General features: G+C 35.7%; 2 protein-coding genes across 2 annotated transcripts in view; both read right to left on the bottom strand.

Moving 5' to 3' along the window:
* The window catches only part of LOC132902667 (acetylcholine receptor subunit beta-like 2), a 30,077-nt gene extending 25,349 nt beyond the window's left edge, over window positions 1–4,728 (bottom strand). The window contains exons 1-2 of the mRNA XM_060948629.1: window positions 4,670–4,728; window positions 1,472–1,648 (exon numbers count right to left, since the gene is read on the bottom strand). Coding sequence (XP_060804612.1) covers window positions 1,472–1,648; window positions 4,670–4,728 — 236 coding nt within the window. The remainder of the gene's footprint in view (window positions 1–1,471; window positions 1,649–4,669) is intronic.
* A 136-nt stretch (window positions 4,729–4,864) lies between these two features.
* LOC106143286 (acetylcholine receptor subunit beta-like 2) lies at window positions 4,865–12,086 on the bottom strand. The gene is made up of 7 exons (XM_013345333.2): window positions 11,961–12,086; window positions 10,829–11,022; window positions 9,872–10,000; window positions 8,775–8,936; window positions 7,613–7,769; window positions 6,599–6,726; window positions 4,865–5,044 (listed from the first exon to the last, which is right to left on the bottom strand). Exons 1-7 carry the CDS (start codon window positions 12,010–12,012, stop codon window positions 4,865–4,867), a joined length of 1,002 nt encoding a protein of 333 aa, XP_013200787.2. The 5' UTR covers window positions 12,013–12,086.
* Window positions 12,087–15,490: the final 3,404 nt, after the last annotated feature.

The raw sequence follows: 15,490 nt of genomic DNA, 5'->3' as shown, positions 1-15,490 counted from the left end.
TTATTATATTTCCAACATTATTGGAAACATTAATTTCATAATATGCCGTGTGCCGTGTGGTTCCCGTCATCAATCGGAAAATGAATAGGACCACTCCATCTCGTACCCATGGATGTCGTAAAAGGCTTATATACTTGGAATTTTTCTTTTAAACGATGGGCTAGCAACCTCATTATTTCAATTTCATCAATCATTATCATCATCAATTTCATAAATCAATTTCATCATGAAGCCATACACCTGACTGGCTTTTCAGTCTTTTCGAGATTGTTGGCTCAGTCTACCCCGCAAGGGTATACGTAACCGAGTATAGACAATGGTTTCATCACTTAGTCTTAAAAAACAGTAAAATTATAAGAAAAGATGATGATAAAGACGCGATGGAACTAACGCCAGGAGACTGATGAATAAATTTGATGATGCACCTATAAATTGATAGCTGCACAGAAATTATCCGGATTTAACCGGATCGGTGAAAGGCGCTTTGTCCGCCATTATTAGCTTACCATGAATAAAAGCACTTTTTGCTCCACGCAATTTTAAATTTTCCTATAAATATTAAAATCTGTTCATATTACGGAACATCGTATACCGACATTCAAAATGGAGGAGGTTTTGTAGTAATTCTTAATTCGACTACATTTTTCAAAACAGGTATGTTTGTTTCTAGATTACTCGGCTGATGGAATACAAATTATCAATCTTTTGTTTAAGAGCATATACTTCCAAATTTGTCTCATATACATCACGTCAAAATAGAATGATTAGCAACTACACATATTGAAGTGATTCTTAAAATTTTATAGACAATACCTTTTCCAAAGTAAAATTTTACAATTAGATTACAGAAACGTGATCGTTAACATGTCAGTCAGGGTTCTCATACATACATAAAATTACGTCTTTTTCCTTACAGAGTAAACCGAGTCAACAGTCTCGGAAATACAAAGAAATGCCAAGTTCAGCTGTATGGCTCGATGGAATTGAGCTTATACCTAAATAATACAGACATTAAACGAGCAACTAAAAGTGCCGTGTGGGTCCCGGCACCAAAACAAAAATGAATAGTACCACTCCATCTCTTTCCCATGGATGTCGTAAAGGGCGACTAAGGGATAGGCTTACAAACTTGGGATTCTTTTTAGGCGATGGGTTAGCAACCTGACACTATTTGAATCTCAATTCTAAGCCTTTCCATTAAGCCAAATAGCTGAACGTGGCCATTCAGTCTTTTCAAGACTGTTGACTCTGCCTACCCTGGAAGGGATATAGACGTGACCGTATGTATGTATGTATTAAACGCGCACGTTACGTACTTTTATTTTATCTCGGACGTTTCGAATCGTGTTACAATGATCCGCGGTCACCGCTCGATAATTCATAAATAGTATAATGCAACACGAAAATATTATTTATTTATATTTATGATTCTAATATCTTCTCTTCTTTATATTTTTAAATGTTTACGTACCTCATTTCCAATTCGTTGGTGTACCCATTAGAGACGAAGGTGTCATCATAGTCCGGCAGGGAGTACTTGGTCCTCCTCATCATGAGGAGTTTGGGCATCACCTGGAGGAACAGCTTCTTCATCCATGGCGACATGGTGTGCGTTGACGGCGACCTAAGAGAAAATTCCATCATCATCCTAAAGATATTTGAAAAAATTATATTACATTTTTTTTTTAGGAATTGTACTGTTGAGCTTTCAAACGATTATGCATATTATTTGATTTTGTAGTATAATTGTTGCGTCATTAAATTATTAATTGATAAAAATAAAAATATTTAATATAGTGCTCGTTTTTGTCGAAGTATCACCAAGACAGACATAAGCCATTCACGTTTATTTTACTTATATCATTATGCTTTATTAATAATACTGCCGCTTTATGTGATTCCACTTTAGAGAATGAAAATCTTCATTTGAAAATAAATAAATAAAACTCGTTATAAATTTTCATTAAAAAAACTACAGAATTGACATATTCTTGCTAATGTTTACTTTAGTTTCGTTGCGTAAAATTTAAGAAATTTATTGTAATATTATCAAGCTCTTAAAAATTAACAGTAATTACTTACACATATACCTCTCATATAAAATCAATTATAAGCGTTTAATATCACTTTTCAAGTCAATCAAATCGGTGCATCATAAAGCTTTAATTGTCAGCTTCGACGGATGAAATCTTAATGGAAATTTTATCATAACGTTAATTATCCAATAACGTTACGCGGATAGCGTTATAACTCAACTAGGGTGTTATCAGAAGTGGGATCGGTGTTATAACTCACGTTTCAACAGTGTTCTATAAGCGTAATGACAAAATAACAATGAGATCGGGTGATTTACATGTGCTAGAACAATTTGCGCGGTAAATAATGTTCGTGTTTAGTTTTATTGTTATTTGCGGTTATTATGCGGTGCTCTTATTAGGCGGATTGGGAATTTTAATAATAATTTGTATGTTTATGTGGAAAACTATTAAACATTTTCACTTTATTGTAATAAAGTAAGTAATTTTTTTATCATTTCGTCTCTAGCGCCTTTGTTCTCCGATATTTTAACGTTTAAAAGGTAAGAGTGAATAAATAGAATTTTTTTGAACTTGCCTTGCTTATTCATACTTATAATAGTTTTCTCTTTTATTTATTTAAAAGACAGATTATTATTTTATTAAAAGGTTGCAATATATGTTACGCTATTTAAATAGTTAGCCCTATAAATAATTTCCAATAAGAGGATAGACAATACTGATGATATTTAGGACGCTCGGACGACAATTAATAATATAAGACTTATTATTGAATGTTCTAAGAGCTTGATGACTTAGTATTGCGCATGATTGTCTTCTTCCTCCTGACTATAGTCCCGGTTACATCCTCACCACTCTGGAGAGGAGCCCGGGGTTTGCCTTTGACCATGGATCCTGGATTGGGCGAGTCAGGTGTTTACACGAAGCAACTGCCAAATGAACTTTGCAAACCTAACCTGCATTGGAACAATCATGAAACCTGCACATCCAATTTCCTGAATGAGCAGGTTTCTTCACGATATTTCCCCTCACTGAACGGGCCGTTGATCTAGTAGGTCCTCTGAACTCCGCATTTTGCAGGGGAACCTAACCCGTATTGGATCATTCAACAAAAACTATGTTTTATTCTTTACCACGCGCTCATTGAATACCGCTGTGCAGTCCGAGCACCCTATATATCATCAGCATTGTCTGTCGTCGATGCGTCGTGGCCACAATGACCCGGGAAATTTACTGCTCTTTTTGGAAACTATTTCCCGGGCTAGCCATTTTAATAGCGCAACAACCATTTATCTATAACGTTGTAAATATGGATCTTCCATGATAGTATAATAACGAATAACTCGTACGTGCCAAAGGGAAAGGCTTATTGACTTTGTAATTCTTCTTTATAAACTTAGGATTCTTCTTTAAGGCGATGGGCTAGCAACCTGTCTCTCACTTTGTTATCTACATTGTCATAACGTAACGATGCTATGAGGAATATTTCCCAATTTCAATAGAGAATTTTCAATCTAGAGTTTAATTCTTGATGTCATAAGTCAGTTTAAAGTTTGTTTAAAGCTAAATTACAAAATTCAAAGCCCAAACCATTCTGGCTCATATATATAAATAATATCCCATTTATATCCTAGGACGAAAAATATTTTAACAGCATATTAGGAAAATTTATCAAAATTCTCAAGAGTATTATACAGTTTCCTAAAGTATACAAAATAATTCGACGCCCGCGAACAATGTAGATAGATAGTGCAATGATTCATGCGGCCTGACTTCACAAAGACTGTGCAATTTATGCACCGTATCCGCCATTGCTTTTGTTACTGGACATATTTATGGTGATGTGCGCAAACTTTATAAATATTTTATTTCGTCCATACGCTGAAATATTGCTACAAAGTCGCAACTCAAACATGAGGGATTGGATGCGTTATTTTAAAAGTGGAACGGTGTTTGATAGTGCATTGTATACGTTCTCAGAATACTGACAGAAAATGAAGAAGGGTTAGACTTGTGTCCTCTTGTCTCTGGAGAGGAACCCAGGGTACACCTATGACCATGATTCTAGTTTGTATAAGTCAGGTTTTACACGAAGCAACTCCAGTCCGAATTCCGCAATCTTTGCAAAGAGTTAAATATTAGATAATGGTTACATTTATCCAGTTTCCGGAATTTGCAGATTTCACAATGTTCACCTTCAACGCAATAACACTAATACGATTAAAACTTAGCAAATCTATTAAACGGAAGCATAAATGTCTAAGCAAATCAAGCTTTTTGTCAGAACGTAAAAACATACCCACTTCAACATTTAATTATACTTCTTTTAATATCTCAAATATTATACTGATAATCGTGCATTGTGTTTGCTCAACTATATCTATTATAAAATGTGATTTAATGCTCATTAATATTAAATGGGTTCAGTTCTTAATATTTTTGTTATTATGTATAATTTTTGTGCTACATATTAATATCAATTTCTACTGCTTCCAAAATATGACGTTATTCCTACCTACATAAAGCGTAATTTACTTTTTTATTATTTTTATGTTAATCGCTTTAGTTACTAGGCAAAGTATTTTATTTATTGCAACTTTCATCTACGTGAAACATTTTAGCACAATACTCACCTAAAATGCACGTTGAGCACTAACACCGTCATCCACACACTTAGCGACACCAAGATCATTGTGAACAGCAAATACTTCCCTAACAGCGGTATCGCCAGTGACGTGGGGGGTATAATTTCGGCCAGCAACAGGAAAAACACAGTCAGCGATACCAGAATAGAGATGCTTAATGATATCTACGAGAAAAGACATATATTACCTGAAATGGACGTTAAGTATGACAACAGTGACCCACACACTGAGCGAGACGAGAATCATGGTGAATAGTAGATATTTCCCAAGCAGAGGAATTGCCAGGGATGTTGGCGGGATGATCTCGGCCAGACCAAGGAAGAACACTGTTAGGGACACCAGGATGGAGATGCAGAGCGATATCTAAGGGAGAGAAGTCCTTTTTGAGTTTAACTTGAACTAAGCATTGTCTTTCCACTGTTCAGTGATTTGTGCAGTATAGGCGTGACAAAAGCTTGTCTGCTGACCGTATCGTGCAATTTGTTTGTGTAGCAGTCGAGTGAGTCAGCTCGTGTAATTCGCAAACATTTTTGGAAAGTTCTTAGAGTCAAATTTTAGCCATGATGTAGTAGTCCACCGCTTGACTGTCTAAGTGTCAATATTAAGACAGTTCTTGCTTTTATTGCTGCTTAAGATTTTATTAAATTGCAATTTGGTAATAATAGAAATAAAAATAAGCAAAGCATTATCATAAGTTAAAATTGATCAAAAAGATTATAATACAATTTAAATATTTGATGCATCTGTAAAGAAATTAGTTAGGGACATTGTTAATAAAGTTATTATAAGTTTAAATTAGTACATAAAACATGTTATGGAGCTACATAATTATTTAGATATAAATAAAGAAAATAAGTTACAATATCAATAATCGTATTTGCATTTAGCGTGCAAAGCAATTTGAACACCAATTGAAAAGCCAAGGAAAGGTTCACAAGGAAAAAATGATTAAGATGGTTTTTCTAAAATAAAGCTATTGTCTTAAGTAGCTTTTCAGATAATTGAACTATTATAAGAAGATTTAGGTGAGATATATTTAACACTTGAGGATTGTTTTTCCTAGTGAATCGTAGCAAAACAATTCTGCCAAATAAGTAAAAGAGTTCATGTAATAATTACTCGACATTCTGATAAAGGAAAAATTATTCATCGGGCTTTGGCAAATTTATTTTGATATAATTTTCTGTGGAAAGACAACAATGATAAACGAAACAATCCAAACGATACTAATACACTCACACTTCTAGCTAATAAATCAAAAAAGACTACTGGTAACGGAAGTGGCGGAGGCAAAATGGATTTGGATCACTGAATGGATTGAGGATGGATACACACATGCCCTCAGTAAAACTACCCTGTTAAAAAAGAACATCGAAAGTTATCTGAGTGTCTGTATAAAATTTTCTGTTTATAAAGTTATCATGCTATATCAATTAAATTTTGAATAGTGTTTATATTGTGTTTATATGATCTTCATTCACATTGTTGGTGTTAAGAATACCTGTTGAGTCTGGTTCTTTTGACATTTTCCTTTATTCGTTTTATTTTTTATCGTTGTCTCTTTTGTTTTGTTTGATAAGAAGCAGATTGCCTTCGATGTTCAGGCATTATACAATTCACACCACACCACGAACATGACAAAATTCAATATAAACATGTTCATTGTAACATGGACTTTCACAAAAATTTGTGTTTACAATATCTATATTTGTTGCATAATATTTTTTCTTAATTTGATATAACTTCTACGTTATGTGTTTCTCAGTTTACAATAAAGCAGATTTCTTTCTCTTTTGCTGTTTTTCAATCATAATGTATTTGTGTAAGTCCTTGTAACAAACTTTTTCAGAGAAATAGGTAAGTGTAAAATGTTCTTATGTATATAATGGTGACACATAAAGATATGTTCGTACGTACCTTTTCTCCAGAGTCCGAGGGCAGGTAGAATACTAACACTGTTAGAAACGTGAGTCCGACACAAGGGATAATCAAATTTACTGTGTAAAATAAAGTTTTTCGACGCATAGTTAGTTTGAAAGTTATATCTGAAACAAAAGAATAATGTAATTTTACAATTCAAGAAATACAAACCTTTTTTAACTTCAAAACTGAGCAAGAGTGTGTCGGGCCACATGCAATGAAGGATTATTATTGTGTGTATTGTTCGTCTCTGATGAGCTTGAGATTCCAGTGGATAGGCGTGGCCGTAGTAGACCCCCTAAATTATTCTACCCAGACGAAGGGCACACGGTATCCCGCGCGATGTCGCCACTAGTTCGACCGTTAAACCACCTCAATGCACTTCGTAGCGCCAACACTGATTTTGACCCTTATTTTGACAACTGGCCAACCATTGCACGAGCACTACTAATATATTGTGAAAATTTGAGTGACCAGCGGTTTAATACCAATAACACTGACACTGACGAAAGTGATTAACTTAATTATTGTATTAAATATAAGATCTGACGGACAAAACTTTTATTGACAAAATTTTTAAAATATTATTTTTGTTGTTTTTAATTTATGTGTATTCAAATTTAATTTCATTATTCAAATTTTTTATATGATTTAATATGGTTAACTTAATATGATATACCTGTGTTTCAAATTGTAAAGTGTGATAATTGTAATAGGTGTAAACCATTTTTGTCACAATAAATAAATAAAATAAAATAAAATAAAATAAAATAAAAATTAAAGAAAAGTAAAGTAGGAAGTATTTCTCAGTATAATAACTTTATATTGTAAGAGGCGACTACGCAATTTTCTTAGTATTATCATGTTTAATGCTATTACTTTTAAGAGTAGACTATTGATCGACTTCTACTCAAAAAGATCTAGTTCTATATACATCTAGTTCTTATATGACCTTAATAAAATTTATCGTTACCGGCGAATCTTTATTTTCAACAACAACAAATACATTACCTGAAAATGGTTCAGGACAGCAAGGGTAATACTCTTCGTTCCTGGTAGCGGGGACTTCCAGGATGTCCCACTCCACTGACAGGTAGAACTCGCTGAGGTCTATACCCACGTGCACCAGACTGCTGCCAGGGGATTGGTCCATGTGTTTCAGATCAACCTTTTGAACCAAAGGGGGAAATATCAAGCAATTTAAAAAATGCAGGTAAGATATATAGTGCCGTGTGGTTCCCGGCACCAATAAGAAAAAAAGAATAGGACCACTCCATCTCTCTTCCATGGATGTCGTAAAAGGCGACTAAGGGCTAGGGCTTACAAACTTGGGATTCTTCTTTTGGGCGATGGGCGGGCGACCTGTCACTATTTAAATGTCATTTCTATCTTAAACCTATCTTATGTATGCAAGATATATTTTTACGTGCTGTGCTCTCAAGTTCGTTTGCGTGCAGTTTAAAATAGCAAATTTTTTTCTTAACGTAAAAGATTTTTGGATCAAAACAATCTTCATTAAAGCAAACCTTAAAGCAGTCTTGACGCTGATAGGAGGACGTTAATAAAAACATCCTAATTTTATGATGACACACACACACACATAGAACATGGTCGAACTATCCCTACCGTTCCGAACGATGCGAATCACTGTGATTTGGTATGCATCTCTCTTCCCCAATACATACATTTTGGGGGGATTTTCAAGGCAAGAATGAATACGCACTATTTGAGCTTGCGTGTGTGGTGCGTGTTTAACCCTCATCTTGCTTACCACCAGGCAGATATTAAGAATAAACGCTCTAAAATCTATTATAAAATAGTGCTTAATTCGCATAAATAAAATAGATTTTCCTATTTTCGCTATTTTGTCCACCTTTCAGTGTAAATATAGTGCCGTGTGGCTGCCGGCACCAATACAAAAAAGAATAGGACCACTCCAAATCTTTCCCATGGATGTCGTAAAACGACGACGACTAAGGGATAGGCTTACAAACTTGGGATTCTTTTTTAGGCGATGGGCTAGCAACCTGTCACTAGTTGAATCTCAATTCTATCGTTAAGCCCAATAGCTGTACGTGGCCATTCAGTCTTTTCAAGACTGTTGGCTCTGTCTACCCCGCAAGGGATATAGACGTGACCATATGTATGTATGTATGTTCAGTGTAAATACTACCTGAGCGCCATTGTAAGTCCACGAGCCGAACTTCATGAAGCACGTCTGCTCGTCGAACGGGAAGTACTCGACGTTGATCTCGCAAGACGACTTGTAGATCGCTGGTGGTTTCCAGTTCACCTCCCCTGTGTACTTCAGGGTCGCTTTCGTCATTAGTGTCACCTGAAAGATGAAAAAGTTTGAAATATAACTGTTTGTGTAAACCCAAAGGCACGAGATTGCTTAGCGATAAGTCCGCCTTTGCTCAACATATTCATAATGTATGTTTCTACTATGTATTTTTTACATATAATTTGTGTTGTATTGTGACGCTGCGCCCTATGCCCCTCTCACTTCATTCACTTCTCACCCCAGGAACCTTATATAAGCGCGTGCGCATGCCCCGGGCCTTCGCCTTTTCACCTTAGTCTGCTTTCACCAAGTTAAGTAATTCGCTATTCTCTGGCGGCTACTTGCTGGATCTCGTGTCTACAGCTAAACCCACGCCCTCTTAAACATTGTTAAACCAGCCCGCTAATAAAGGTTGTAGTTATTATATAGATCTTTAAATTATCTCTCATCTCTCTTACGAGTACCTGCGACGTTTTCCTGAACGTCACATGTAATATACCACAACACAACCATAAAATGTACTTCGGGGTTTTTAAGCCATTTAATTACTTATTTTTGTTTTGTTGTATTTAGAAACTTTCAATTATGGAGGTTGTCCCGATGATATCTTCACCTCTTTAAAGAAGAAACCAGAATCCGCCAACGATCATGATCCTAGTTGGCATAAGGTTAATTTTAACATGAAACGATTCCCATCTGACCTCCGCTGTTTTAGGGGAACCTGACCCATATTATGTCATTTAACAAAGTACACAATTACTACACAATAGACAATAAGTTGCCTGAATTTGCAGGTTTACTAACAATGCTTATCGTAACTGCTACGAGTACGCATCGGTTAGGGATCAAACTAATTTAGAAAATCAAACTTTACTCAAATAAGGGTCGAGTAAATAGTGCCAGTAGGATTTGATTACTAAAATTTTTGGAATATTTTGAGAAAGTCCATTATTTAATATTGAAATTTTAGGATCAATTAATTTTACCTCATAGTTGCCATCCCAGTTGTTGTAAAGAACAATATCAGGCAACCAGATGTGTTCTGATGGCACATACAGCATCTCAACGCCGCCGTAGTCTTCGGGGTTCCACGTCAGCTTGTAGTCGAACCATTTCTGCAAAAATACAATTGTCAGTTGAACAAAAAAGGCCAGATGGATACTAAACCGAAAGTGTTTTATGATCAAAGTTATTCCAGTGGCAGTTTTCAGAGTTTCAGCCATTTTAACCTATCCCCCTGTTTCGGAATAGCATTTAAAGTTTTTCTCACATAAATGTCACGACTTGATCCTTCACGGAGTAGACAGAGTCAATAGTCACAAGAGTCAAAAACCGCGATTAGCTGAGTGGTTTAGTGTTGGAGGTGAGTAAGTCAGACTCAATAAAGAAACTGCGTCTAGATTTGCTTTCAGAAGAAATTCTTCTTGTCTTGTCTTAGGAAAATTGTCGATCAAGCCATCTGCACTGTCGAGATAGCTGCTTGGAACAAGGATGTGGTACTGATGCCGAACCATTGACGGAGATCAGAAGTAGGTAATCAGATTAGTAATATTGCTTACCTATTCCACCTATAGATTGGTAGTCATGACCTTTATTTTTAGGTTGACTCCCAGTCTGACCGTCAGAATGTCAGAAACGTCCATTACTGGTCGGATCAGGAGGCTTTAGTTATTTAGAAAATCGTCATGAAGAGGCTTTCTAGCTCTACGTACCATACCATACTACGAAAGGTTTTTATAGAAGCACTGGAATTTATTCCTCACAGGGTATTTATTTCTTATAGAGTATGCAGAACCCACATATCCAAGAAGATGTGTTAATTATAGAATTATGGATATATATATTAGATGGTTTCTTCGATAGTAATAGTAGATAGAAATGCGATTCGTCTGTAATTTTTTAAGCTAAGTTTATTCGAATTTAAGAGTATTTCTATCACTGACCTGTTCAACCCAGAGGTTGGTAGTCATGACCTGGTTCTTCAGGTTGACCTCCATGAGCTGAGACAGCTTGAGCCCTAGTCTGACCGTCAGGATGTCAGACACGTTCGTCACGGGTCGGATCAGGCGGTTATAGTTGCTGAGGAGGTCATCATAGAGACGCTTTACATCCGGATTCGCTTCCAGGAGTTTGACGCCTGGAATGTATATATAAAATTCTCGTGTCACAATATTCGTTCCCGTATCCCTCCGAAACGGCTTGACCGTTTTTCATGAAATTTTGTGAATTTGAAAGGGATTCTTTTTGTCATGTTATTTTTGTGTAAGTGATAAGGGTTGTCCACCCTTAACATTTTTTTTAACTAAAAATTACTTTAAAAATATTTATATGGCAAAACAACGTTTGCCGGGACAGCTAGTAAATGATAAATATATACGGGACAAATTGAGTAAGCCTCGAAGTAAGTTCGAAACTAGTGTAACGAGATACTTACTATACTAACTCTACGATACAATACTTTATAATAACTACTTATATAGATTCAAGACTCGGAAAAGGGATTCGAACCCGGGACCTCCGGTGTCACAAATAAGCGCACTAGCGCCACGGAAAAGAACTTATGACTTTCCACGCGGAAAAAACTAATAACTTAAAAAAGATTATAGGAGCTTTTGATAGTACCTAATGTGCCTGATTCTGTAATCAGGAAGTGAGGAACCTGTTGTGTGTCTGTTGATAGGTTCACAAGAAAGGACATACAAACATATAAACACGTCTATATCCCTTGCGGGGTAGACAGAGCCAACAGTCTTGAAAAGTCTGAAAGCCCGTTTATTTTGAACAAGGTACGGTCGTCTAGGTAGATGAAAAGTACTACCTATCTTTCCAGTAGAACCCAGGTCCTTTGAATTTCTAACTGTTGCTAATACATATAATAATAAAAATATCAGCAATCATTTAATGGCACTCAAACAGATAGTAATTAAGACGTTAACATTGTAGATTCCCACGACAGCGAATCCAGGAGCGAATGCTAGTCTTACTAAATCACAACTTAACACCAGTGCGACTGACATTACTAGGATACCATAAGTACGAACATCTCTATCTTGTCAAATAAAAAAAGTCACTTACCCAAGCAATTCTGAGCGTAGACCAGAAAAATCCACAATATTCCCAATTTCATGTTGCTTTCTTATTTATATTAATATTTCTTTTTTAATTATAGGCCCATATTTACGAGATGCTGCAGGTTCCATAGGGTTCAGTCAGATGAACGCGCATGCGTAATCGATACGAGTGCCATGTGGCGACGGTAGCGCTGTGTGTTGAAGCGGTGCCGCGCGGAACTAATGTAGTTTCTCAGATATTGATAGATGGCGTTGAGTATTATTAAAAGCGCCATTAGAGAAAACTTCGTTTGTAAGTTTCTCTTGATTAACTTTTGCAGTCTGTGAGAGTAAAAATAAGCTTTGTCATCGCTTCCAGATCTTTGAAGCAGCTTTCTGGTAATTTTTAGATAGGTAGTAAATTATATTATAAATCCTTTTCAATTCCAAAGTTCTAATTTCTACCACTTAGGTATTTCCATAGGTACCGTATAATTAAAAACATACAATTATAAGTAGTAATCAAAAAAATCTTTATTCACATACAAAATCTTCTAAGAAAATTAGGGATCCACAGAAAAAAAAAAAATACTTATTTCGAAATTATTATTTTATTTCTTACACAATAAAATTTTATTACATGTCTTACTAAAATCGATCCAAATCCCATTGTAAATGTTAGGTACCAACTTACATATTATAACAAACGCACTTTCTTATATAATTACGTATATATTTATCACAATACGGAAATAAGCTCATAAAAAAACCTGAAAACTAGATATTAATAAACAATATTCTCAATTTTGTGGTAACGTGTAGTTCCCGATCGACACTTAAAGGATCACTCCATATCTTACCATGGATGTCGTAAAATGCATCTAAGGGAAAGCTAATAAACTTGGGATTCTACATGTAGGAGATGGGCTAGCAACCTATCACTGTGTGAATCTCAATTCCATTATTAAGCTATATAACTGAATTTGGCCTTTCAGTTCAAAACTGTTGACTCTGTCTACCCCGCAAGGAATATAGACGTGACTATATGTATCCATGGTTTGAATATTTTCAATTTTCGATTGCATCAGCTAAAGGATAGGTAGGTGGAAGAACCTAAGGTCCTTTTCCCCTTGGGTTCATTTTCATAGGTTTAATAGGTATTTTTATGTTCAAAATAAAATTAACTAATCCATCAAATGTCATCAGAAAACATAATGTTTTAAAACAATTAGCACACGCAAAATTATCTTCTGATAATTATTATTTTTTTAAACCAATCTGGACGAATATTACAAAGTTGAAGTGTTTATTTGTTTGACCGCGCTAATCTCAGGAACTACTGGATCGAATTGAAAAATTCTTTTTGTGTTGAATAAACCAATTATCGAGGAAGGCTTTAGGCTATATAACATCACACTGCAAGAGAACCAAAGAGATTATGGTGTTCCAAAAAATTTTTTATAAGTTTTCTCTTTAAATTCTGTTAAGATTTGTTTTTTTTAAAAAAAGAAAACGCTGTGATTTCCTCTTTTTAAATATTATGTTATCTAAAACATAAGTAAATAACGCAAATGTGTTTAACTTCTATGGCTCCCTTCTACCTTCTGTTTCTTCTCTTCTGTTCTTTACTTAAACTTCTTCTGTACTGATACGTATCGTGGGAGTCTTCATGATCTGAAATGACAGTCTGCGTTATACTTAATTTAAGATTTCTATAATTTTCAATTGCATTATCATCATCTTGGCCTTTATGCTTGGACATCGAACTGCTTAATCCGCGAGCATGGTATCCTAGACTTATACATATATTATACTAGCTGTTGCCCGCGACTTCGTCCGCGTAAATTTCGAATTCTTCCGCGTAAACTTATTTGCAGGCGAACTCATGCCTTTAGTTAAAACAAAGCAATTGGTGAAAGTTTTAAGTAAATCGGTTCAGTACTTTCGGAGATAAGCATACAGGCAGACAGACAGACAAAAAAAAATTTGCTTTCTATTATTCATTCTAAGTATCCCTCTATCCATTTCAGACAACAATACTAATTGTACAGACAAAATATTTTTACTGTTTTATTATATGTATAGATTCTTAACGTATAAACGGTGAAACTGATTAATTACTCACACACCAAACCGCTCGGTAAGATACTTGAAATTTGGCATGTAGTTTTTTTATGTGGTCTAGGGTGCATTTGGAGTGGGTTCCCGGAATGTACGCGGGAAGGTAATGAAACGGATTATCTTGCTTACTCTCTAATAATAAAATAAAACAGGGTAATAAGAATTTAATTAATTCATGTTTCTGTACTTTGTATAATTTTCTAGGCTCTAATTACAAACTAAGAAACAATATTACCTCTCGTCTGATACTTCGGGATCGGCCACAAACTAAAGGGATATAAATAAGCGGCCGGCAGCCTCCTCACGACTATTGTTCGCTCGTGCACCATTTTGGAATCTGAAACAAACATTTGTTTACATATAGCAACGCCTATATCCCTTGCGGGGTAGACAGAACCAACAGTCTTGAAGAGACTGTAAGGCCACGGCTTAGTGATGGAATTGAGATCCAAATAGTGACGGATTGCTAACCTATTGGTTACATGAAGAACCCTAAGTTTATTAGCTCATCCCTAAGTCGCCTTGTACGACATCGATCCACACACTCGGCCCGGTTACATCCTCACCACTTAAATAGAGCGCGGGATGTGTCTTTGAACATGGATCCTGGATCGGGTAAGTCAGGTTTATGTATGAAGCAACTACCGCCTGACCTCCGCAACTTTTGCAGGGGAACCTATCCCATTTTGGACTATGGTAACAGATCCAGTCGCAAGTATATGCAGGTTTCCTAATTTACCTTACTCAGAAAAGAGTTATTGCCACGTGGTAGGATTTGAACCTGTGCCTTCAAGCGTATCACGCATTTTATAATCTCGTTTAGCAGATCTGATGCGAGTGAATAATGCGTGGGGTAAGTACAATAAGCAACGTACAAGTGTCAAACTTGTACGTGCTTCCGAGGATCGGACCCCTTCCGGCAATTATCTAGATGAAATAAACGTCCATGACCCAGACAAATCAGAAAAAGTTGCCCTGACTTTGAACCCAGCACCTTTACTGAGACGAAAGTTTCCACTACGCCAAAGAGTTCTTGATTTAAGATATTTTACTTCACCCAAAGTTAACTAACATTTAAAGATTAAAAAGTATGCAGTGACAAGTTGAAAGATGTAGTCACTACCTACCCCTCTGAGAAAGTTTTATGTATACATTAACAAGTGGACACAAAAAAAACAAGACAACAAACATAAAAGGTAACTAATTCTTTTAGCTTTACTACATTTGAACTATTGTTTCTTTTGTAGGATGACGAAGGATGATTGATGATGAATGATACATTTTCAAAGATAATTCAAACCAACCAACAAGAAAAAAAAAACAAATCTATGGACGCGAAAGGAAAATAAAATACAATTTAAATCAGCGTATTATTAAACTGATCCCAAACAAGGAAGCGACAGGGCTCAGGCAATCGAAGTGTCTTCCTGGTAA

Source organism: Amyelois transitella, chromosome 16, assembly GCF_032362555.1.
Source record: "Amyelois transitella isolate CPQ chromosome 16, ilAmyTran1.1, whole genome shotgun sequence".
In the NCBI taxonomy this organism is placed as follows: Eukaryota; Metazoa; Arthropoda; class Insecta; order Lepidoptera; family Pyralidae; genus Amyelois; species Amyelois transitella.
The sequence above is the reverse complement of the archived record's forward strand: the minus strand, read 5'-3'. Positions and strand labels throughout refer to the sequence as shown.